The sequence below is a fragment of the Punica granatum genome, chromosome 6 (genome assembly GCF_007655135.1).
Source record: "Punica granatum isolate Tunisia-2019 chromosome 6, ASM765513v2, whole genome shotgun sequence".
Lineage (NCBI taxonomy): Eukaryota > Viridiplantae > Streptophyta > Magnoliopsida > Myrtales > Lythraceae > Punica > Punica granatum.
The window spans coordinates 3705430-3732191 of NC_045132.1; the positions used below are offsets into that span (position 1 = coordinate 3705430).

Sequence of the window (26762 nt, forward strand, 5' to 3'; positions counted from 1 at the left end):
TTATACTATATCATATGTTTAACTGAAAAAATGAATTGTGCTTCATGTGAGTGGATTTAATTTGGTTAGAGCTCATCGAAAATACGTTGTGGCCGGTGTTAAATTTGATTAGAAATTAGTTTCAGACAATAAGATAAGAGCGTTTCACCATCTTAATAAATAGTATCGTTGGAATAACTGGACCACCACTGAACAAACCTTATTCAAAGCCGCCCAATAATTCAAACTGCTGCATTCATGACGTTACGTGGTCGAGTTAATATAATGGGTCAAAGTAAGTGACTGGTAGAAGAAAATCTTTGGGGAGCCCTGCTTACTTTGGGACCTTGTGCCAGAGTTCGGGTCCCGCTGTCCTATTGGTTCGTAAGTTGTTCATGCTCCTATATATGTTGCCGTTATTGGCTAGGCCTAAGGACATGTTTGTATCGATTCTCTTTCGCAAAGAATTTTCAGCAATTGTGCCCCGATACGACGGTATAAGACCGTGTTTAAATCCTGCCTCATGACTCATGCATATCGGATTCTCGAAGATCATTGGTGCTGGGGGTTGTAAAGAAAATTAATCATGATAACATACGCTTCCGAGATGCAGATAACAGTTCTTCAAGAATGTATAACCATATCACAGGTTTTAATAAGCCAAATCAAAGATGCAAAATAATGTCTTTTATAACTAGAGCCAATCAAAGATGCAAAATAATGTCATTCATATATGGTTTATCAAGACCCTTTTTCGATTATATGGGGAAAGTCGGTTAACTGGTATAATGAAATTGAATTGTTTATCAAGACATTAGGACCCCTTACAACATGATGCTTTGACTTTTAAAGAAGAAAATGATAATTTTCCTAAGCTAATTAAACTTCCTAAGATAGAAAGCTAAGAAATTCTTATAAAACAGGGAACAATTAGATATTTTGCATGAACTTCAACACCCATAAAATAAAATATTATTAAAGAAAGTGTAGTATAGTGGCATATGTCCTCATTTCGTAATCAAGAAATTTCAAGTTTGATACTCGCGTTAGAACTACTTATACGGTCCTTTATTAGTTATTATGATATTTATATTTTATTGTATTAAGTTTACGAATTTTCTTCCTAATCAAAAAGTAAAATACTATTTATTGAGAAAGATGGTTCAGTGTAATATCATTCACCCTTTATTAGAAACAAGTCAGAGATTTTAGATTCTACTATCGACAGCGCGACTTTTGTGCCAATTCATTTTCCTATGCATATCCTATCCCAATGGAGAAGGAAATTCTATTTTATCAAAACAGCAAAAAAACAAAAAAAGGAGTTGAATTAATATAACTTATAGGCTCTCCTCTTAGGCGCTGAAATTTCATCGATCTTATAATAATCTTCGATATAGGTTTTCTATTTTTTTTTCATCGGTGAAATTTATGGTTGCTTTATCGATCTGATCACTCAACAATATGAAACGAAGGAGGAGTTTAAATTCTGATCACTTTATTGTGCGAGGAAAATTGTATTCAATATATAATTGAATACAAGAGGTTATCTAAGGATACTATATCAAGACGATTGATGTATAGGAAATTTTTTTTTACAAAATTTACAATACGAACTAGGAAGGAAGAGCTGGTGTGATCTGCTATATATGTTCATGGCTATTACATGTTTTGTGCTGACAAGAGAGACTTGTCATGGATCGGACTGCAACCCATAATATTCTCCGCACGAGATCAATCCCTTATCGGTCCTATGTACTGAGTTTTAGGACGACATGGAAGTCACTATCGAACTAGTGCAGCACTAGAACAAACTCTATTTTGTGTTCATGCCAATCACTTTATCATGTGAGAAAATTAAATGTGTTGGCCCCACAACTATTCACAGCTTGCATCAGCAGCCAATATGAAATGTCAGCAGTCCCTCCTATTTAAAGAGAGCTTTGGACCTCTAAATTTTCCAAGCCATCAGCTCATCTGTTGAATCTGTCCCATTCCCCTTGCTTTCACTTATCAAGGAATTATAGTATGTGGCCTATAGGAGTATTAATGTATGTTGTGGCCTTGTTTGTGGTTGGCGTTACGCAGTATTTGGTGTACAGATGGAGAAACCCGAAATGCAATGGGATGCTACCTCCTGGTTCCATGGGGCTTCCCCTGGTTGGGGAGACCCTCCAATTCCTCGTGCGTGGCAAGTCCATCGACATCCCTCCTTTCATTAAGACCAGGACCCAGAAGTAAGTTCTTTCCCCCTAGCTCGGTGGATTTGAGGCTATTTCTGTTCCTTTGTAGAGTAGTTTCACGTTGATCCCCATTTGGAGTAATTCCATTATTGTGTCACCTTTTATAATCGTTTAAACTTTTTATAAGTTAAGGGTCGATTAGATTTGGCAATATGGAATCAGTTTTTCTAACCTCTTGGTTTCGGTTTTAGATACGGTCAAATCTTCAAAACGAGCCTGGTGGGCCGCCCCGTGGTAGTTTCCTCGGACCCCGACTTTAACTACTACATATTGCAACAAGAAGGGAAGTTGGTGGAGATGTGGTACATGGACTCCTTTGCCAAGCTCTTTGGTCAGAGTGGCTCCGGCAAAGATGGCTCCTCAGCCTCGACCACTTCGATTGGTCACATCCATAAGTACTTGCGTAACCTGATATTAAACCAAGTTGGCGTCGAAGCTTTACGAGAAAGGATCCTCCCCGACATGGAGGAAAAGTCCCGGAAAGCATTGCTAGACTGGTCCACCCAAGACTCACTGGACGTTAAAAATGCAACTTCTTCGGTATGATTATAATTATTGCTTGCATGTTCAAGCCAGTCTTGATTTCAAGATTTTATAGATTGATCCGCATGTTTTATTCCTCTTTTTTAGATGGTATTCGATTTTACTGCAAAACATCTCTTTGGTTATGATCCGGAGAAGGCTAAAGACAAGAACATGAGTGAGAGGTTCACTTACTTCCTCCAAGGTCTAATGTCATTCCCGCTTAACATTCCCGGAACCGCTTTCCACAAGTGCTTGGAAGTAAGAACAATTATTGTTAACTTACTTGAAAGGCCTCACCAGGAAACTTTAATTTCTCTATGTTATGCAGACTTCACAAAACACTTGGAAACAGTTCACTTAAAAATTATTTGTCAGGTTTTGTGATCCAAGACACAAGATCATGTATTTCATATTCAAACTAATTTTAATTAAGATAAGCTGACTTGTGTTTGTGTCCAGAATCAAAAGATGGGTCTTAAGCTGATGAAGGATCTCATAGACGAGAGACGAGCTATGCCCGAGACACACAGAGGGGACTTCATAGATCAAATGATTGATGGCATGAAGGCTGAGAGCTTCTTGTCTGATGATTTTGTCATGTACGTGATGTTCGGGATCCTCTTTGCAAGTTTCGAGACGATATCATCTACTTTAACCCTTGCCATTATGTTTCTAATCGAACATCCTATGGTTGTAAAAGAACTAGAGGTATGTTTTTTTTTTTCTCGTGCTCTCTTTTACGTGCCGGTAATGATAAAAGTGGGGATCTTTTTGAGTTTCTTTTTTTGTTTATTATTCGACAGAGAGAACATGAGGAAATACTTCAAAACAGAGAAAAGAGGGAAGACAAGGTGACTTGGAATGAGTACAAATCAATGAAATACACAATGCAGGTGAGCCCTATTACCGGAGATTTTTGTGCGAGATCTCTGCATACAATAGAGAATCTTTACACAAATTCTCGTGTGGTTGATGAGTCCTTAAAATTGCAGGTTGTGAATGAATCTTTGAGAATGGCAAGTGTGGCACCAGGAATCTTGAGGAGGGCAATCCAAGATATTCACATTAACGGTAATGCATTTCAAAATTAAATGGTACAAAACGTTCCGGATAGTTGAAACGCTGACAATATTTTATCAGAATTATCTATTGTTTGAAATTTTAAAAGTCGAACTATGGCGTAGGATACACAATTCCTAAAGGATGGACAATCCTGGTCGTTCCATCGGCACTGCAGCTCAACCCAGATACATATGAGGACCCACTTGCCTTCAATCCATCGCGATGGAAGGTAAATTTACAAACTGGACCCAAAACCTTTCTTGAATTAGAAAGAAATCGCAAACTTTTTAATTTTCTTAATTTTCCCCTTTCATGCTCAACAGGATATTGGACCGAGTACTGTGGCAAAAAATTTCATCCCCTTCGGCGGGGGGACAAGAATGTGTGCTGGCGCCGAATTCACTAAGGCATTCATGGCAGTTTTTCTTCACGTCTTAGTCTCAAATTACAGGTGATATATATAATTGTAGTTATTGTCTCCTTCGCAGTATCATTTGCGAAATGTGAGTAAAATTCAGTAAAATAATCCAGTGATTTAATTTATGATGAGCTTTCCTTTTCCAGGTTGGAGAAAGTGAAGGGAGGAGAGATTACGAGGTCTCCAGTTCTAGGGTTTGGGAATGGCTTTTACGTCAAGATATATAACAAAGATCGGGTTTGAGATATATACGAGAAGAGAACCCTACAGCTGCTTACGTAAACTTTTTTTTTTTGGATTATAAGAGATGCCTATGGTCTTATACAAGAATAGCAAACGTTAAATAAATGGGCATGAAAGTCCTGCTAGTTGAAAATGAAGGTGCGACCTCATGGTTTTGAGTCGGTGAATTGTGCCACTATAACAAACCCCTTCCTCAACTATGACCTATTTAATACGAGTCTGTGCACAAATAATGATAATTAGAGGGTCAGCAAGCCATTTTAGTTATACTTTTCTGTAGTACTATATATAGATATGAGGACGTAATCCTTTCGACCATTTATGAAGTTTGGCTCCATCTTGACATGTTGGCCAGAGATGCGTTTGATAGTGATCGATTTCGATTGGACACTATCACTCGTTCCAGATAACATTTCTCTTATCTAGCGCAACCAAGAATTCCCTTAATTTTACGGTTATAAGTAGGTTCATGGACCTAATGCAATGAAATAGAAATCCTAATATAATTAATAATGGGGCACGAGCAGTTCATTGAGTATCGAACCTATAATTTTTTAGTTATTAAGCGGAGACATATACTAGTGCGGTACACTCTTTTTTGATAGAATTCCCTTAATTTTGATTTGTGAATGTAGGAATGTTATTTCTTTTAGGGAATAATTTAAGGAGACTCGTGAGCCTAAAATGGAATAAATTGGTAAAAAAATATAAAAGTTTCGAGTAGTTTCAACGGAAAATAAAATAAAAAATGGACGTCTTGAGTGAGGGTGGTGCTACAGCACAAAACCCTCTTGATTTCTTACATTCACTAACTTCGAAACCTCTTGCAAATTTTGAATACGATAGGACCTATTAATATCATAAATTTCATGTGTCAAGATATACAACAAAGATCAATTCTGAAATATATGAAAGAAGAGAAGTTCATTAGTTACGTGGACTGTTGCATATATTTAAAATTGAGTCTTGAGTAAGGAATTCTGAGTATGATGTGACTAAGATCACGCCATTCAATCTGCTGAAAAAGAAAAGTCATACAGAATTGAGGATTAATTTAATTTCAAGAGAATTTAGAGAACATCATTGATTGACTTTCAAGGCAATTCTTTTTGTCCAGGAGAAAATTATACACAGCCCAAGTTCTCAGCTTTTTCTACGGAATTAGTATTATTTTAAAATTTTACATGGTCTAGCTAATGATCTTATTTCAAGTCAGATCTAACACAAAGTTAATTATCCATAGAAAACGCGATAGGAAATTGACGCAGCACCTCAAATTAATTTCAAAATTACTTTAATTCAAAAATATGATATGAAAAGGATGGGGCAAAAGTGTAAAAAAAGAAAAGTCTGGTGGCATTACATAATTATAGCATAAAATGATTTAAGAGTTTTAGCACCTATTACTTTTTCTCCCACCAAGCAAAGTACTTGAAAATTAAGTTGAAATAAATACACACTCAGTGGAGTTGCGGTACATCTACTCTTATGGCATGAGCCCTCTGGTCAAAGCAGCTCCGCGGGTACTTAGGGTTCTTTAGGCCCGAACACTTCAATCGGACACATCCACAAGTACTTGTGGAATTCGATATTGAATCAATTTGGTGTGGAAGCCATACGAGAAAGGATCCTCCCAGCTGATATGGAAGAATTTTCCCTGAAAGCATTGCTAGACTGGTTCACCCGAGACTCGATGACTTCAAAAAATGCAACTTCTTCGGTGTGGTTATTGATGTGATACTCAAGCGTCTGTTGATTGAAATATATTAATTTATGTGATTGATTTGCATTGTTCGTGCTTCCCTTCATAGATCAATATCATCCACTTTTAACTCTTGTTGTCATGCTTCTAAGTGAACCCAGAGATATACTTGGACCCGCTATATCCTTCAATCCGTGGCGATAAAAGGTAAATTACGAAAGGATCGACTGTCGTGGCAAAAAAAATATCATCCCCTTTGATGGGGGCAACAAACAAGAATGTGTGCTGGCGCTGAATACACAAAGGCATGCATCTGTGGCGGTCGTTTTGCTTCGGGTGACTTACAGGGCGGACCCTTTTTTTTTTTGGCATGTCTTTTTTTGTTTTATTTTTATTTTTCGAAGTTATTGCACGTCTTATTCTTGAACTACAGATAGCATATCTATATCCATGTAAATCTATATCAATATAAACATAAATATTATATACTTGTATTTTTTTAAAAAAAATTGTCAAGGAGAGTATGAAAGTTCTTCATAATCTGGCAAATTTTTAATTTTATACTATTTTCATAATTTGATTTATTATATTATATATTTTACACAATTTTAATGAATAGAAAAAAAAGAAAAAGAAAAAAAATTCCATCCATATATATATTTTTATTAAGCAATTCCAAATTAAACACAACATTGATTATTCAATTCATAGAAAGAAAAAAAGAATCAGCCCCTCCCATCTTTAGTTAATTCATTGATATCATAAGAACTATACCTTTTGAGTGTATTATTAATGTCTGACCTTAAGAAAAAAATTTCTTTGAATGTATTTTTTTGGTTATTGTTAATATTTTGTTAAATCTTCTTCGTAAAACATTGGGCTATTTCTTACACAGGTCCCATTTTATATCAACTTTATGATTAATTAAACCAATCCACTGGCCATTTGGACCTCTTAGAAGTAAGCTCTTGACTTTGAGCTTCACACAATTAAGTTGTATCAATTGATAATTTAAATACACCAACATGCGAATATACAAACAAGTACCATAAAGTGTATAAATAATATATTTTTTTCACCTACAAATTTTTCCATTTTTAATAGATCCAACTTTGCCAGACTGAGTACATTAAATAATAATTAAGATCCAGGGGGGAATTCTGTAAATTTTTTCAAACATGTATTTTTGATCTACGAAGTTTTTATTTAATATCAACAAAAAAAATTATTTTTCACTGTGCATGCGTGACTCGATCGGGTGCCGAGTGGACTCAGAGCTGGACTTAACTCATTCGACACGCACAGACAAACACTTTGGTACGCCAATGGCAATTTTAGAGTCAAGTCGTGGCCTTCCCACCCCCAACTCCTTTTTTGGCTAAGAAAAGGAGACCTGGTCGCTAATATAAAAGGCTTTAAACGGCTATAGTAATCTGAAAATATTTTAGGAAATATATTGTTGCTCAAGATCTATAATGTTATATTTAAGGCGATAACATGACATATTAAAAATAAGTGCACGAATAAAGAATGAATCAAAAGAGAGGGTTGTGCAGTGGCGCACGCTCTCACTTATTGACCTAAAGGTCGCATGTTCGATACCCAATGAGATTACTCGTATTTCTTTATTAGTTATTTATGATTTCTCTTTCATTGTATTAGGCCTTGAACCTCCTTTGTAACTGAATTACAAAATAAAGAAGAATGAGCTAGTGGGTAATGAAGTTAATATTTTTCCATGAAAATAATCCAAAACTTGCTAATATTTCATCTAGACCTCCAATTGTCAATTAATTATTCTATTAAATAAATCACACACCAAACATCCCAATAGATTATTAATGATCTCCAATTACCAAAAGAATAATTATACAAAAATTTCATGTCGTAACATACTATCAAACTTCTCTTGTAATAGGTTAATTATCTATTAAATATAAAATAAACAAGGCTATTTAGGATGTCGTCCAAGCTGATCCCTGCTATAAAAAATGATTTTTCGGCTCAGCCAAGCTAATCTCTAATCCATCTGGAAAAATAATATGCAGAGTGTGACATGCACTTAGTGAGCATAAGAATCTACAGTAAAATGAACTAATATTAAATAAAAATAATTTTTAAACGATTCATATAGGTAATACTAGCATACCTAAAACCGACATTTAATTAACCAACACAGGACCATATACAATATCTACAAATAACTACTAAATTCATTTTTAAACAATCAATTATCTTATAATCACATTATAATATTAGAATTAACCATTAACTTACCACCGCATAACATTCATACACTAACTAAATCAAGCTCTCGCTAACAACACGACGTTCATAGAACAACTTCAGATAACCTTAACAATCATTACATCTATAGCAATCAGACCACACAAACAATATACAACAAAACCAATCAATATAGTTACAGGGTCGTATTTCCTTACAATCGAGTTATAACCAGTACCGTGACCTTGCACCTAAGCTAAAATTTTCGTAACTCACCATAACACTTCTCATAACCGAGCACCACTAATCATCAAACCTCCAACCTAACGTCCATTTTATATCCCGCCGATTAAGCGGTCTAAGAGTCCATTTTATATCCCACCAGCTCAACGATCTAGGCATTAATTTTATATCCCACCAGATCAGCAGTCATACGTCCATTTTATATTCCGCCGGTTCAGCAATCTAGGCGTCCATTTTATATCCCACCGGATAAACGGTTTAGGCATCCATTTTATATCCCGCTGGTTCAACGGTCTAGTCGTTCATTTTATATCCCGCCGGATCAATGGTCTAGACGTCCATTTTATATCCCGCTGGATTAGTGGTCAACCACAACCCAAATCTTATTCCGTTAGGTTCATAAGTCCTATGGTTATAACAATCAAACAATATCAGTATACACAATCCCAATCCCAATCACATTATAATGGTATCATATTATCATTACATATCTCATACACAATTAGCATGCATAATCACACCACATAATTCAAGTCAAAATGAAACATAAGAGGGCAATATCTCTCAAATCCTTTCACCTAAGATAGGAAGACCGATTCCTTAATCTCTACCTATCACAATATTCTTCTTAAATAATTTATATAACCATAATACATCATTTCACAAGGAAATAAAGTACTCACAGAACTATTAAAAATAATTCATCAATTTGAGTACAAGTTTACGGTCTCCTCGATCCATATCCATTATAACCACAAAAGTAAGGAAATATGCAGCTGATAAGCTTACTCGAATGTAGTTATGACTTTATCTCATTCACACAATGAAATTGATAGAATGTCGGACTCGAACTCCACGACGATGGAGTGCCTACGTATCTCGTTTTATCGAGAATCAGGGCACATGTAGTTCTTTTAAGATGAGTTGTGAGTCACGTACCTGTCACTGCCAATGGAAATAAGAATAATACCTGAAATAATATTAAGCAGACTGTTGCTTTCCGATCTTTGCGGCGAACTTAAGCCAACCCCTTCATCAAAGCTATACAACTATCGTCTCTCCTCATTTCTCCTCCTCTTGCTCAAGAGACATGCAAAAGAAAAAAAAAAGAGAAATGAGAGAATCGAAGCAAATACAAATATAGGAACAATGGAATGAGTTCAAGAAAGACTTGACAAAAGTGAGTTCCAAGATCCTCAAATAAACTCTGATCCCGATTCAAATGTCCTTTAATTCAATTCTAGAATACCGAAATGGCATGAAAAGCTAGGGAGAATGACCTCAACGCATATAGGAAGAGACATGCAAAAGAAAGATAGAGAAACTAGAGAATCAGGGCAAATGCAAATATAGGAATAATAGAATGAGTTCAAGATAGACTAAACAAAAGTGTGTTCCAAGATCCTAAAATCAACTCTAATCATGATTCAAATGTCCCTTAATTCGACCCTAGAATACCCGAAATGGTATGAAAAGCTAGGGATAATGACCTCAAGGCATATAGGAAGAGACATGCAAAAGAAAGAGAGAGAAACGAGAGAATTGGGGCAAATGCAAATATAGGAACAATGGAACGAGTTCAATATAGACTTAACAAAAGTGAGTTCCAAGATCCTCAAATCAACTTTGATCCTGATTCAAATGTCCCTTAATTCAATCCTAGAATACCCGAAATGGCATGAAAAGCTGGGGAGAATGACCTCAAGGCATATAAGAACGAAGACAACTTACTATATGCCATGAAAGTGACCTAAACGAGCCTCTACAGGTCTCATTCATGATTGGACAGCATGCAAGGTTATTTAAATCGATCTTACGAAGACCCAAATACAAGTAATCAGGCATCTAGAGGCATCTATAATTTATTCTAGTCTATACTCCAAATCGAGATCAGCCAAACAGAGGATCAATCAACTAAACAAGCACCCAAAACTCAACTTGAGGCTAACCAAATATCATCCTCCCTCTATTAGTCAATTCAGCCACATATTTAGATACAACATAAAGTCATCATGAACATGTAGAATCATCTTAAGTCGGACAAAGGATTGATAGGCAACTCGGCCTACAACTTAATCACTTCCTTTAGTAATCCAAAATGTGTCAAAACCCTCAAATCGGTCAATTCATTATCATATAATACAGCTTGTGCATAAAGCATAACTTCTAATTGAACAAGCATAAATTGATCAAGAGAACAAGGGATTGATATGGAACTCAGTAATACGCAACTTAAATTCGAGATTAAACTGTCAAGATCGAGCTAAAACCTCCTAAATTAAACAAAGAGACATCATATGATTCAGCCCTACTTCAAACCCAACCACGAATCGTCCAAACCGATCTATATTGCACCCGAATTGCACCAAGAACTATCTAATCAATCGACTCAGCAGTCAAGCATGATTTTCAGTCGTCGAAGCCAAGCAAAACCTCTCCAAAACAATAGGGACAGCATCCCATAACAGTCCACGAGTGAACGGTCTAGATCAGAGGTAAGAAATGTCCCTCAGTCCCCTCTTTCGAGGAGGGCTCCGCTGCCGATTGGAGGAAGGGAGCTGCGGCGGCCGCGACATCTCGTTGAGGAAGTGCCCGAAAAGGGAAAAGGGCGAGCTGGAGGCTGTCGGGCATCCAATTACCTGCACGATAGAGCCCCAAGCAAACAGAACCAAAACGGGCAGATCGAAGTTACATAGAGATGGAGAAGCAGAGGAATCAAAGGCGCTAAGAGAGGGGCTGAACTCGAGTTGCCGCTACCTCCTTCCTTTCCTTCTTCTCCTTGTCGCTCCTATTTCGTCCTCCTTGTGTGTGTCTCTGTGTGCCCCTTAAATCCCAAAATTTGATCACAGTAATACAAAGCAAACGGTGGAAAAAGGTTAAGATCAAAGGACATGATTGTGTGCAGTCAAGTCCACCAAATTAATATGGAATAACCAATCAACTAAGCCATCATGTTTGACTCTTAAAGTAATAAACAAGCCCACTTGAACGTGATCAATTTCCACTAAACACATAATTTACTCATAATATCCTTATTTAATAAATTTTGGCATTTCACAATGCCAGTGACTGAGCTCCTTCCTGCTCAGTGAAACACAGACGAGCTGATTGTCGACTAGGCCCGTTGTCTCTTAATGCCTCCATGTTCCTTCCTTTTTGAGGAACTTGAAGTACTCGGATTGGGCTGCAATTATCTAACTGGTCTCACCCTCTTCTCTTTCTCTACTGTGAACACCTATATTTTTCGTACAGACAAACTTATATACATAAATATATACGCGTGCATTATAAGTATATATGCATATGAATTGGGCTTATTAAATGTTTCATGAGCTTAAGCCCAGTGAGCCCATGATATATTTCCTTTTCCTCCTTATATTTCCACCGCCTTACTCATATTCCTTTTCTTTATTTTTTACTGTTGTGGCTGAGTTGTCGAAAAGAAAAGGGAGGAAAGAGGTTGCATGGCCATTTTGTCTGAAACAGAGAGAGAGAGAGAGATTGGAATGAGCTTAAAACAAAATCAAATAGAGGGAGAGGGAGAAGTATCGAGATAGGAAATCCTCTTACAAGGAAGAGCTCGACTTTGCCCTCGGGTTCAATTATCGACCAATTTCGGGTACGTGGTGTGAATTTCGTTTTTGTTCTGTCGGTTGGGATAACTTAAACGAGAGTAAAGGGAAACAGAGAGAGTGAATTTGCTGCAGCTCTAGGTAGAATGGTATAAGAGAGAAGTAAGGAACGGAGTAGAATGGGAATCGGGAAATGGTTTAAGCCCTGCAAATGTGGAACTCAGCTTGCTTGCTTAGTTAATTACTCCTATTTTCTATATATTTTTCACTAAAATTACTCTGTGGGGTCGTCCATGTTGTTAGTAGCTGTAGACTTGAAGTTGTTTATTTGTATTTGGGTTGTCCTGTTAGCAATTTGCTTGGATATTCTTTTGCTTATTCTTGCCTACCTATGGGTACAATGAAGAGTTGGTTGTGAAGATGGTTAAAGCAGGACTGATTTTTACTTCTTTGATGTCTTCAATTGTGTTAGGTTCCTTGTATGAATGCTAAGTTGTTGTTATTATTGGTTTGATTATATCCTTTCCATTTCTTTGATCATTTTAAGGTCAATTCAGTGTGAATTAATGATTTATTATATGAACATCATGCATCTTACACTTTCATCTACATTATATATAACGTGATATGTGAGAATGCAAGGAGGGGAAGTTGTACGGTGTGAATTATCCTTGTTAAGTTGAATTTCATCATGAGAAGTCCATGGACAGATTAAGTTGAAAATAATAAGTATATATATATATATATATATATATTTATAGTGGATGTTCTAACTATGTTTATAATCATAGGAACCGAGGAGACCGAAACTATACACTCGGAAGACTCGACTCGTTGAGTTATCATTTTGGGGGTCCTTGTGAGTATTTTATTCCACTATAGAATGAAATTAAATCTTAAATAATTATGTAAATGCTTGTTTGGATAAGATAAGTTGAATGAAGATAGTATCAGGATTTATTGTAAATGAATTCGGTTAATTGCGGTGTGGTGATATTATTGTTTATAGCCACGAGACCGCTAATCCGGTGGTATGTAAAAAGGGACGCTTAGACCGCTGATCCGGTGGGATACAAAAAGGGACTTCTAGACCGCTGATCCGGCGATATATAAAAAGGGACGTCTAGACCGTTGATTCGACGGGATATAAAATGGGCGCCTAGACTCCTACTGTCGGAGGATAACAGGCAGCCCTCGCTTATGAGAAATCAAATGAGGATTTTGTAAATATGAGTGCAGGGTCACAGTACCATCGAAATTCTGTCGCGAGGATTGCGACCCTATGGCTACTATTATTTGTTGCTTAAGAATGATTGCTTGAGTTATGAAATATTAAAATGGCAGATAAGAGAAAGGTTCAAGGCTAAAAAGTATGTATATATATATATATATCATTAGAATTTTTGAAGTAAATGATATGACTGTAATTGTTGATGTGAATCCATAAACAAGTTCGATACTTCATTTTATTGTGAAATTTAATACTCACTGAGATGCAGCTTACCCCACTGCATATATTTTTTTTCAGATGAGTTAGGAGCTAGACTAGCCGCACAAGATAACCTTTTGGACAACGGGGATTAGCGTGGAGGATTTTTGCAGTTAGGCCCAGTTCTTGTAGAATGCTATGATCATTATGACTTGAACTTTTATTTAGTTGGTTTAGTGATGTGATTGAGAAGAAAATACTTTGTTGAGATGTATATATTTATGAGAACCTGCTGGATTGGTCATATGTTTTTGAAAGATATGGGAAGCAGGTTTTATATAAATAGTTTATGTGACATTGGATACAAAGGAAACTCTGCTGAATTTTTCGGGTCGTGACATCTACCCTCTCTAATTGCATTTTTGTATGGTTTATTACGGTCTATTCCATTCTTGTCATGCCGATCGACAAATGAAAAGATGCATGGAATGTTCTCTACTTTTTTTCAGCAAAACTTGAGCCAAATGATACATTTACCATTGTCATTAGTAAGTTGATTTCAGTGTACGTGTATGCCATCTCCGTTCTAAAAAATAAAAACTAGAAAGACGGGATAACATTAATTCCAGATGGACTAATTGCCTATTGCAGCTGATCATTCTGGTATGTTGTTGGTACCCTCGGGCTACTGGTGTATATTATACCGTGAATTTTCTTGTTTCCCTTGCCTTATTCTGGCAGGGTTTACGAACAAATTGAGATTGAAGAGAGTACGGTTGTTAAGTCTCAAGGTGAATAGCCTAACCCAAGTCCCATCTTTGGATAAGTTGTCATCATTGAATGCACTGTACTTCATCGGGAATTTCCTGGAGAACCTATCCGGTCTTGAAGGTAAATTATGTCTCTACACACAATTAGTGCCATGCCATCAAAACTTATTCTTTTTGATCTTCTCATTTGAGTTCCACGCTAATGAGACATGCTTCATATAACAGGACTGAAACTAGAAGTACTCGATGTTTCATTCAACGATTTGGCTGGAGACAGTCTTTCGACAATCTGGAGCATGACATCCCTGTAAGCCTTGTCAATATCTGGCAATTACTTTAATGGTTCAATATTTCAAGTTAGGTCATATATCTGAAGGATATTATATATGAATATATATGTATTATTGTAATATATTCTGTTGATACATCATTTACTTCTTGAGTTATATGTATCCAGCCCCAATCTAAAACTATGTATCTCATTCTATTTGTACAGGCTTGGGTACATTAACGAGTCTTGAAGAGTTGAATGCCAATAATAATGAGTTCGTGGGCAGCATTCCACCATGCCTTTACAGCATGACCTCACTCTACGCACTCGATCTTCATAGTAACAATTTTGGGGGGAACATTCCTTCCTCTCTCTTTCCTAATCTCAAGTCGCTGGAATATGTCTCTCTTTCTTGGAATGCCTTTGAAGGCTCATTTTCCCTGGCTGCATTATCCAATAACTCTAGGCTTCAAGCTTTTGATCTCACCAGCAACTACCATCATCTGAATATCATGACAGAGAATCCCCCCTATGCTCCTTCAGCTCAATTGAAAGTCTTCCGTTTATCTGGTTGCACGCTTAACGAGCCTCATGGTGTCATTCCTAGCTTTCAGCTAGGCCAGCACGATCTGCAGCACCTTGGGCTCGAGAATAACAACATGAGGGGAGATTTTCTATCTCGGTTATTAGAGAACAACACAGAACTTGAGGTCTTGAGGTTCGCAAATAATGCCCTGTCTGGAAGTTTTAGTTTGAATTCTTCCACTAACAATGTCGCATATGGTGGATCGACATGTCGTCGAATTATATAGATGGTGAGCTTCCTGTCTCTATCGGTTCCTCCTTTCCAAATTTACTGTTCGTCAACATGTGCAGGAATCACTAGTAAGGTGGATTACCTTCTTCCTTGGGTGACACAGAAGCACTATTTTCGCTGGACTTGTCAAGTAATGATTTCACAGGATGGCTGCTGCCGTTATTATTCAGAAGGTGGCAACAACTTGGGACTCTAAAGTTGTCAGAAAATAATTTGAAGGTTCCAATGCTGCCAAGAAATGCCAACTTGACAGACTTAGTCAGTCTATCTCTGGACAACAATCAATTCACGGGAGAGATCTCTCCTGGGTTGCTCAACAGCTCCGGCTTACAATTTTTGGATGTAAGCAGCAACTTGCTGTCTGGAAAGGTTCCTAGTTGGATTGGAGATTTTGAAAGCTTGAAGTATCTTATGTTGTCGAACAATTCCTTGGAAGGTGTTCTGCCGTTAAGCTTTTGCAAATTAAGGCTTAAGCTGTTGGACCTTTCTGTTGGATGCAAATTATCTAGGAGCTGCTGTCCTTTATGTTTTCCATGTGGTTGTGTTAGTCTCGTAGTTAGTTAACTGTTTCTTAGAAGACAAGGCAGCAGTTGTTTAGGTTATTATGTTTGAATTTCGAATTTCAGTGTAGGAGCCAATTTTTCTCATGCAGTTATCTGATGTGCTTTTATTAAAAAGGGATGTAACTGACAGTTAGTGTACGTGCGAAGTTTGTCATCTTTCTCCCTCACTCTCTCTGGGTATTTGCTCTCTTTTGTACTGTCCAATTCTGCAATTCTGCAGGTTTCACTGAATTTGGTCCCGCGATACCTTTAGGTGCGGATGCTTCGATGCTATTGCATTTAAGCTTGCAAAATACATACCTTACAGGACCATTTCCACAGCTTTTTAGAAACAACAGATTGTCTGGGGTACTTCTGCCGTGGATGGGTTCGTTCTCAAAGCTGACAGCACTTTTGCCGAAGGGAAACAACTTCGAAGGTCTTATCCCTCACGAGTAGTGTCAGGTAAACAATATAAGCATAATGGATCTCTCAGATAACCATCTATCAGGAGCAATTCCTTCATGTTTGAAGGATTTGGCTTTTGGAAACTTGAGGGTGCTCGGAACATTTCATACACTTCAATCTTTTCTTTTCATTCTCAATGTGAGATTCGAATTCAACTCCAAGGTTCCGTTCTTTGTTCATAGAACTGAAGTTCATCTCGAAGAGGAGGTTAGAATCATACAGGGGGAACATTCTGGAATACATGTCTGGACTGGATCTCTCCTGCAACAATTTGAGCGGGTCTATCCCACAACAAATTGGGTACTTGAATGATCTTCGCATGTTGAACCTTTCGAATGATCATCTCATGGGCCTGATTCCAAGCACATTTTCCAGGCTGAAGCAAATGGAGAGTTTGGACCTTTCCTACAACTGGATTAATGGCGAGAAACATCCCAGTTGATTGAGCTCTCATTCTTATCAATCTTCAATGTTGCTCACAACAACCTATCAGGACGGACACCTGAAAGGAAAAAACAATTTGCGACATTTGATGAAAGGAGGTACAAAGCGAACATCCTCCTTTGCGGGCTGCCATTAGAAAGTTGCAACGCTTCAGAGCAGTCTCCCCTAACACCACCTATTCCGGATCAAAAGGAAGACCACTCGTTCAGTGATGCCTTCGCGTGCAGCTTTGCAGGATCATATGTTGTGGCGTTCCTTGGAACTGTTTCTCTTCCTCAGCTCCCACTACAGGATTCTCATCTTTTACTATTTCCATAGGCACATCCCCTGTTTTTATTGATAGGCAAAAAAAGTCTGCTGGGTGAGAATTTAGTATTTCTGGAAGTGGCTTTCTGTTTGTTATCATTCTTTTTTGAAGCTTCCCTTCTTCAGATCAAAATGTCAGTAGGTGCGGCATCACAAAAGGCTCATTGTTCTGCTTCTGTATGTTGAATTGAGAATGAACAATATTTACACAAAGATAACGCAGAGCATGAAGTGGACCGCATTGCAAAATTAAATTTAGATAATCTTTGGAGAAAAGGCACCTTCAGATTATTTGATTGCTGTGGTCACACCTATTTAGCCAGGCGGGATAGTCTCTGCAAATACAATGAAGTGCTCATGTCGAGCTTTTCTCGACTTAAAGCCTGGACATTTTTTTTTTTGGCTCAGTAAGCTGTGCTCTTCTTTCATTTAGAACTTCAAATGCCTACAGCCACACAGAGCGAAAGTACAATAAGGCTCAAAGAATCAGGCCTCGTCACTAATCGAGCAAAAAGAAAAATCCTCTTCTGCACCACATTGCTTCCCCTCCTTTTCGCACCCTGCAGTCTGCAATCAATGGCACTCCTGATCAGCGCAAGGTTCCTGTCCTCCGAAGGAGCTAATTGTTAATGAATATGCAAATTTCTAGCTTGCCAAACATAATAAACATGGGCATTCCAAGCAAGCCTATAAATCACATTTGGAAGTGACTTTCCTTTCCTTCCTATAGCCCAATTTAATTCTTCATCCCACCCACCAGTAGTTCTGTTACAGTCACACTTCTGCAGCACGGCTTGCCAAATTTGCCTGCCAAACTCACATCTAAAAAAGATGTGATCCTTGTTCTCCTCTGCACCCTGACAAAGGACACAACTCCTGTCTTGCCCAGAGCACCAAACTGAAATTCTATCTCTCGTTTTCAGCCTCTTTTATTTATTATTATTATTTTTATGTCCAACCAAGATACGAAACTATGCCTTGGTATGCTCGGATAGAACCAGATCAGTTTATGCCAATTCACCTTCTCCTCCTTCCTTCTGAGCTGTTCCCAGGCACTAGTTACAGAGGATTGTCTCCTTTCCCCATTGTCCAGACAATCTAATCATTCCTGTCAGAAGAAGGATCAGGCAATTGTGTCAAAACAGCCTTAATCGCCGCAATATTTCCATTCCCAGAAGGCCTCCAGTTCCATTTGCTTTCTTCTATTATATCACTCACCCAAGCCAGCAATGGCAGTCCAGAGACAGTAATTGCATTTAGAGAACTCCATCTATGCAGGGGACTCCAAGGGTGCCAATTTATCAAACCAAAAATATTTATCAGAACCATCCCCCACCTCATGCTTGATGAGAGGATAGGTCAGGTCCCTTACTTCCAACAGCTTCCTCCAGCTGTAAGAGCTAGCATCAGATGACTTAATAGACCAGAAACTCCTTTCCTTAAGATAATAAGCCTGCACACAAGCAATCCATAAGGATCCTGCTTTAACAGTGATCAACCACAGATATCTCAACATACAGGCTTTGTTCCAAGCTTCTAACTGTTTAACTCCCAAGCTTCTAACTTTTTAACTCCCAAGCCACCCTCTTTCTTAGGCAAACAAATTAAATTCATCCCAATTTACATTTGCTCCTCTAGCCTGAGCTTCCTTCCCTTTCCACAAAAAGGACTTACACTTTTGTTCCGCCATCCTTACCAACTTTTTTGGTAAAATAAAAGCACAATACCAAAAATTAACCATAGAATGGAGTGCAGAATTCACGAGCTGAAGCCTTCCCGCATAAGATAACCTCCTAACTGTCCTGCCATTGATTCTTTCATCAATTTTTTCCATTAGAGGCTTGCATTCTTTATCAGTCAACCTGCCAGGAACAAGTGGTACCCCCAAATATCTTACTGGGAGCAGCTCTCTTCTGTATTCACTCTCACGCAGTAGCAAACTTTCCTCTTCTTTACTCATGCCTGCACAGAACAATTCTGTTTCTGCATGATTGAGTTTTAAGCCAGAATGAAGATAGAAATCTTCAAAGATCTTGGCTAAACCTCTCAAGGATTGCACATCCCCTTTTAGAAAGATAAGCATATCATCAGCAAATCCCAAATCCGTGAGGTGAATTCTTTTGCACTTGGGGTGATAACTAATTTTACCTTCAGCAGCAGTCCTATTAAGAAGCTTAGAAAGGACTTCCACAATGATCACAAAGAGATAAGGGGAAAGAGGATCCCCTTGTCTCACACCCTACTTTCCTTCAGAATAACCTTCAAGCTCCCCATTGATGAATATAGACTATTTTGGTCCCGTTATACATGCTGAAATCCAGCCAACAAACTTGTCTGGAACACCAATAGCCTGTAATACATGCAGCAAGAGCATCCAACCAATCCACTGAGTCAAAAGCCTTCATTATGTCAGCTTTCACTGCACATGTTGGGTTGCCACACTCCCTTTGATATCCCTTTACAAGCTCATATGCAAGCATAATGTTGTCTCCTATTTTCCTTCCTTCAACAAAAGCACACTCATTTTTTGAAATGAAATCAGGAAGAATAACTTTAAATCTGTTCGCTAAGATCTTCGTGACACATTCGTAGAGCATATTGCAGCAGGAGATTGGTCTGTACTCAGCCATGTTCGAGGGATTAGGCACTTTAGGCACCAGAGTGACTGCAGTACTAGTAACTTGTCCCACTAATTTTGAACATTTGAAAAAATCTGAAACTGCTTTAACAAAATCACTCTGGATAATAGCCCAAGAAGTTTTTAAAAAATTGGGATTAAAACCATTAGGGCCTAGGGATTTATTCCCATCCACACTCCAGAGTGCCTTCCTCATTTCTCCTCAGTAATGGGCTCAATAAGAGAGAGCTTCGGGTCCTCTGGAATGGCATATTGAAGAATGTCTTGCAGATCCTGCAAACTGCACCTATTAACATTTCTATCAGGGATACCAAGCAACCTTTTATAGAAATTGACAGCTTCTTGCTTAATGGCTTCCAGTTCTTCAAGTTTGTTTCCTTCAGAATCATAAAGTGCCATAATATTGTTTTTTGTTATTCTAGCCTCGACCATGCGATGTAAAAACCCTGTATTGTGGTTACCCAAAGATAACCAATTCACTCTCGACTTCTGTCTAAAAGACTCTGAATATATTTCAGTTTCCTCTCACTCTCCTTGACTCTACTGGATAGCTCAGAGAAGTGCTCAGCATTAAAACTCCTAAGTATCTTCTTCATGTGCTTCAATTTTCTACAGAGGATACATACATAGGGGTGCCTCTTAATTCGATCTTCTATGCTGCCTCCACAACAGCTGCATATTTCTCATGTTCTGTCCAGAAGTTAAAAATTCTAAAAGTCCTCTTAAAAGTTGGACTCCCATTCAGAACATTAGTTATACTGGGACAGTGGTCTTAAATTAGTGGAGAAACGAATTCCACTTTGGTACTAGGAAATCTTGACAGCCACTGTTCATTCACCATCACTCCATCTAGTTTCCTGGCGATAATACCTTCATCCCTTTTATTGATCCAAGTGAAGAAATTCCCTAAGTATTGATGATCCGGAAGCTCAGCATTACACAAAAACTTCAAGGGTTGCACAATCTGTTGAAGAAGATCAGAAACCCCTTGTGCAGCTTGCCTTGTCTTCCTTGGGGAACACTTCTCTTTTCCACTTTCATTTGGAACCTTCATCAGTTCAACTTCTTTCTCCAATACAGTAAATTGGTTGTTCAATTCAATCACATCCCCTAACCTCAGCTGGAACAGGATACTCTAGTAACCCTGAGGCATTATCAACATTTTTCCATGGGGAAACTTCTTCAACAGGCTTCTTTGGGACGCATTTCTGACTTTTAACATGTTTACTCTCTTTAGCCAGACTAATCTTCCATGGATATTCAACTGCCACCTGAAAAGAGGATCCCTCTTCTGTTTTCAGCTGGTGTAAATCTTCATTCATCTCCATTTCTACACAATTAATCCAAACCTGCCCAACCACTTGGACATCCTTAGGGGCCCTATCCATGCACAAAGGTACTTCCAACCAGCTCGGAATGTGACTCAACCCCTGAGGCGTCATGCACTCAAGCATTATCCCTGTCAGTTTCACCCACACAGGCAGCGAGCAATGTGACAAAGACCATTCCGTAGTATCCAGTCTCAAACACCAGTTTTAGGATGATCAAATAAAATCAATCCATTATCCATCAGCCTAACATCAATCCGACCCTGCTTCCCCCAAAGGAAGTTAACAGTTGAACGAATCTTACTATAGCCAAATTTCTTCTCCACTGTCTGTCCAACCAAAGCATTAGTTCATTTGCCAGCCCCTTCCTCCACAACAGAATTCGGTATCTTCACCACACGTCTTTTATTAAGCAACTCTGGTTTGACAAACTTGATCTCAGCTTCCTTCTTATTTCCAGAAAATAGACTTCTCCGCTTCTTACTTCCACCTTCACTCTCCACATACGATGACTGCTTCTGAGGGCTTCTCTGAAGCATAGGAGTCGAAGATCGTCCTTTAATGGCTTGTGCAGCTACCAGTTCCAGCGTTAGCCCTAGAAATCTCCTCGCAAGTAACAGGAGTAAATCGATGCATCAGATGCACAAATTTTCTCCTCTAATGCCTTAGCGATTTGACAAAAATCGTTAGATCTCAGATCTGCATCATGCAACTCAGCACGAAGGAGCTCCGCAAGAATTTTCGCAAGCTTGGCCATCTGAGAACAAATCGAAATCCAACTTTTCTAATCACTCAAACTGGTTCAGAATGGATCAAATCGGAAGAACACAGATCGAATTGATAGATTTCCGGCCGGAGAAGATCAAGATCAGAATCACAGCGTGAGACTGATGTTCCCGCCAAAAAATCGTTGAAAAGAATTTTTCTCCTCTAAAGCCTGGACATGCAAAACTTGAAAGTGCCTGCTGCTTTCTTTTATGTATTCAAGCCAAAGCAATTCTTTTCCTCTGAGTTTCGACCTCAAGGCATTTTGGAGACGGTTGACAGTGTTTATTTCAAATTTTTACACCACATGACCAACTAATTACCGAATTTTGGCAATTGCTATCACCACTCGAAATTTCATCATAATTTCTCCTAAAATTAAGAATATTCCCTTCCAAATATATATATCTCTCAAAAAACCTATCTATCTCCAAAACATATAATATAATTCTCACATCTCCAAAGGAACTCCTAACATGTTTTTCACAGCAACCCATGAACAACTAAACAAAAATTATATGGTCGCAACTATTCACAAGCATTCTATACATAGCTTGATACCTACTATTTATACACATCTCCAAAGGAACTCCTGACATGTTTTTCACAGCAACCCATGAACAACTAAACAAAATTTATATGGTCACAACTATTCACAAGCATTCTATACATAGCTTGATACCTACTATATGTATAGGTTTAGCTACAAGTCTTCTACACTGATCCCCCACGTCCAAAAAGTCCTTTGATGCAGCTAGTCTAGCTTCTAACTGATCTGCAAAAATAAATATGCAGAGATGAGATATATCTCAGTGAGTATTAAATTTAAGAATAAAATGAAGCATTAGATTTATTCACTTATTGTATTAATATTCACAAGGACAATTACACAACTTGTCTTACAAAACTCATTATAAAACAATTATTATTATATACTTACTTACCAACTTGGAATCTCACTATCCTTCATCAATTCAATGTAATTTAAACTCAACAACAATGTCAATACAACAAATACTAGTCATAGGGTTGTATTCCATCGCGATAGAGTTCTGAGGGTACTATGATCCCACATAAATCATTCACAATATGCTCATATCAAATCTCATGAGCGGAGTGCTGCCTATTATTCTCCGGCAATAGGAGCCTAACGTCCATTTTATATTTCGTCATATCAGCGTCCTGATCGTCCCGTGGCTATAATAACAAACAACATTAACATCATATCATAATCAACCAAACTCATTTACCTTCATCTTTAACGGTTAAAGCATCAAGATCCTTATATTATCTTTATTCCGCTTATCTTGATCAAAATAAACATTTATATAATTAATTTATAATTTAGCCCATTCCATGGTTGAATAAAGTACTCACTGTGCTCTCAAAAATTAATTCAACGAGAAGAGCCTTCGGGTTGTATAGACTCGGTCTCCTTAGCTCCTATCAAATATAGATAGCGTTAGAAAAGTTAAATTATAATATATAAGTATACATAACATATAATCACATTTCAGACTCAATCTGGTCATAACCTCATCATGAAACCAACCTTAATTAAGATCATTCACCCTAATATCACACATAACAGCTAGGAAGTACGAACCCCAATTAAAAGAATAAAACTTTATTAAGAACATTTCAAGTAACAGAACAATTCTTTGCAAAATTCCCACCATAACCAACTCCAAATAAGGCAACACAATTCAAAAGGGCTTAAGCTAACAACCATTATAGCAACAGCACTCAAAAGAAACCAAAACCTTCGATCAGTGGCTAGCAGGGCAGTTCCATGCTCTAATTGAAAGTAAATTAATACCTGTATGTCTTAGCAAATAATAACTTTTAGGATTACTTCATGAACCCAACTCAAGATTTTAACTTAACAGAGTATCAACAAAATAGTTCCATGTTCTCTCTCTCTATGTCCGACTCTACCCATGCTTACTCTCTGTTTTTTTTTTTTTGGCTCAGCCTCTACCCAAGCTTACTCACTCTCTCCTCCTCTCTCTGTTTCGGATAGAATGCCACATAACACCCGCAAAGAATTTAAGAAAAAGACCAAATAAAATAAAAATATTATAAAAAGAAGGGGTGGTGGAAGGTTAAAATGGAAGCGGGGAAAATGAGCTTAATGGTTAAATGGGCTTTAGGCCCAATGAATTTTGTTAGCCCAGATTATAAATACATGTATACATATAGTTTCAACATTATATGCAAGAATATATGTAGGTATGCATGAATTTCATGTACGGTGTCCACAATGCTTATCTGGATTTTCTTTGTTTTGTTCTTTCTTTTTTTAAACGATAAAAGTATTAACCGAAGCAAAGTGGCATCGGCATTGATCCAGAACTATTTGGACCAACACAAGGGCAGCACAAGCCAATGTGCTCTAGGCCAAAATGCGATTAGAAGAAGCGTATGCATGATTCGGGCCAACGACATGTCTATTATTGGCACAAGCATGCAACGAACGGTGGCAATATCCTGAATCTTGGGGATGGCATTGAGGATGTCTAGACCGTGACCGATCTGTGAAGTGTGGAGCATGTTGCCCTGGACATACCTTTATTTATTTATTATTTTCTTTTTCCGGTAGACTGATATATCAATGAGTAGCTAAAATGTGATTAATTAATTCTTTTCAGCGGTACTAAAATGTGATTAATTAATGTTATACAGTGGCCGGCCGTTAGTATAGGAATGTATAGGTTTGGCACACTAGCAGATCAGAAACCTATCAGAATCATGTGCATTCAAACAGTCCTAGTTCTATCAGAACAGTCGAACCGTCCGAGGCTACTGGATGGTTGGGTCATGACTCGCTATTAACCTCATTTAGGAAAGGTCTCCATAAGAATTATATCGGTGATGTTAACTATTATATGTAGCAATAGGGCTACTCCTCAGTTACTATCGAAAAAAAAAACAAAAGAGAACCGAAAAACTATAATAGGTAACATTCAAGAGTTAAGCCTAACAAATGCTAGCAGAAAAAGCCCCTCAATATAGAAGGATTATACTACGCTCATTCACAGAATGTCATAAGCTCGTATATATTGTGTGCCGGCAGGGGCCTAATTAAGAAGCCAATTCCGAACGTCTGAATATATATCACATGCCCAGCTGGTTCAATCCTAGACCCGTCCATAGTAGTCCATGTGTGCGGCTATAGGCCATCATGCAATGGCGAAAGTAGATGCTCTGCCTTTAACCTCTTAAAAGTTCTATTCGATCTATCAAAGACTTGCCTAACCTATGTAAATTATTGTTTTTTTTAATGAGTAATAACAACCTATGTAACGGGCAATTAGTTGAAACGCAGAAGCATTATAATTTTAGTCCACTACTTTTGAATACTTTTGTAATTTTAGTCTATTTCCTCCTCCTCCTCCTCCTTCTTCTCCTTCAATTTTATCCGACAACATTGTTTACTTTTCTGTTTTATTCCCTTTTCCTTTATTATTTTTCTTCATTCGTGTAATTTTAGTTGTTTTTCTATTCCCATCCTCTTATTCAATCTATATATATATATATATATATATGAAAACAATACTCGAACTGAATTCTCACACCGTCACATCATCAAAAATATAAAACGGAGCTATCTTGCGTTACCATGTCATCACTCACAGATTAAGGATATTTTTATATTCTTCAATCATTAACTATGCAATAGAATGTATATATATATATATATATATTATATGCATATAACCAATATATAAGGAAACAAAAATATGTAGTACACTATGTACATTATATATACATTGCCCAATATCTATAATCTAATAAAATTACATATAAAATAGATAACATATGCATACATCGCAACGCGTGCATATATAAAGTTTATATATCAACGTGTGCATATATACAGTTTCCTTATAGTAACAAAGTTCATAATTGAATTTTCACGTCGTCACGTGTTAAAAAATATAAAAATGAAGCTTTCTTGCATTGTCACGCCATCATTTATATACTAAAAAATATTTTTTTATTCTTTTATCAAGAAAATATTTTCATATGCAAGAATATACAGTACAATATATAAGTTATATGTACACCTCCCAATCTATAGATTATATACAACGAAATATAGCCCAATAAGTTATTCTAATTTGCATGGCCATATACATATACATATATATATATATAGATGCCGTTTGCATAGACTATATAACGCCATATACATATATATTTATATATCTATTCGGTTTGCATTATGTTTAGTAACATGAACATTAAAGTGTGTGTATATATATATATACACATATATTATCATTTCCTAACCGTAATACTTTTCTAATCTCTATTCCAGTTCTATTACAGGTGTCGCTTCAATAACCATAAGACTTTTATGATATGAACTTCAGGTTCATTAGCTTTAGTCACTTATTCTTATTCTATGGTCAAATTTTGATTTGTAATGAATTTTTTAAGATTCCACTAACACTTTGGTTCTTCAATTTTTCAATAGCTAGCACTTGACTATTTGAATTTTTAAAATTGAGAATTTGGTCCCTGAATTTTCAAAAACCATAACAAAATGGTCCTTTTAAGGACCAAACTGTTGGAAAAAAATGGCTGAAAGGACCATTTTGTTATGATTTTTGAAAATTCAGGGACCAAATTCTCGATTTTGAAAATTCAAATTAGTCAAGTGCTGGCTATTGAAAAATTGGAGGACCAAAGTATTAGCGAACTCATTTTTTAAAGTTAATTTCAAATTAATTGCTTCGTAAGACTTTTTTGATATATATTCCAA

General features: G+C 37.3%; 1 protein-coding gene and 2 long non-coding RNA genes across 3 annotated transcripts; 2 read left to right on the forward strand and 1 right to left on the reverse strand.

The window, feature by feature from the left end:
• Positions 1-1931: 1931 nt before the first annotated feature.
• Positions 1932-4813, forward strand: LOC116211454 (cytochrome P450 87A3-like). Its single transcript, XM_031545845.1, has 9 exons — positions 1932-2216; positions 2414-2762; positions 2853-3005; positions 3207-3455; positions 3551-3640; positions 3740-3818; positions 3932-4038; positions 4133-4260; positions 4374-4813. The coding sequence occupies exons 1-9, from the start codon at positions 2008-2010 to the stop codon at positions 4468-4470; spliced, it is 1461 nt and encodes a 486-aa protein (XP_031401705.1). The 5' UTR covers positions 1932-2007; the 3' UTR covers positions 4471-4813.
• Positions 4814-7997: 3184 nt separating this feature from the next.
• Positions 7998-11485, reverse strand: LOC116211455. The gene is made up of 2 exons (XR_004157681.1): positions 11399-11485; positions 7998-11280 (listed from the first exon to the last, which is right to left on the reverse strand). It is a non-coding gene; the product is annotated as an uncharacterized LOC116211455 (long non-coding RNA).
• A 610-nt stretch (positions 11486-12095) lies between these two features.
• Positions 12096-14524, forward strand: LOC116211970. Its single transcript, XR_004157788.1, has 3 exons — positions 12096-12260; positions 13005-13072; positions 13742-14524. It is a non-coding gene; the product is annotated as an uncharacterized LOC116211970 (long non-coding RNA).
• Positions 14525-26762: the final 12238 nt, after the last annotated feature.

Excerpts from the sequence above, each read along its gene's own strand:
- LOC116211454 (XM_031545845.1), top strand. The coding sequence starts at position 2,008 with ATGTGGCCTATAGGAGTATTAATGTATGTTGTGGCCTTGTTTGTGGTT. Across the intron at positions 3,641-3,739 it reads CAATGAAATACACAATGCAG|GTTGTGAATGAATCTTTGAG; the intron begins GTGAGCCCTATT and ends TTAAAATTGCAG. Across the intron at positions 4,261-4,373 it reads GTCTTAGTCTCAAATTACAG|GTTGGAGAAAGTGAAGGGAG; the intron begins GTGATATATATA and ends TTCCTTTTCCAG.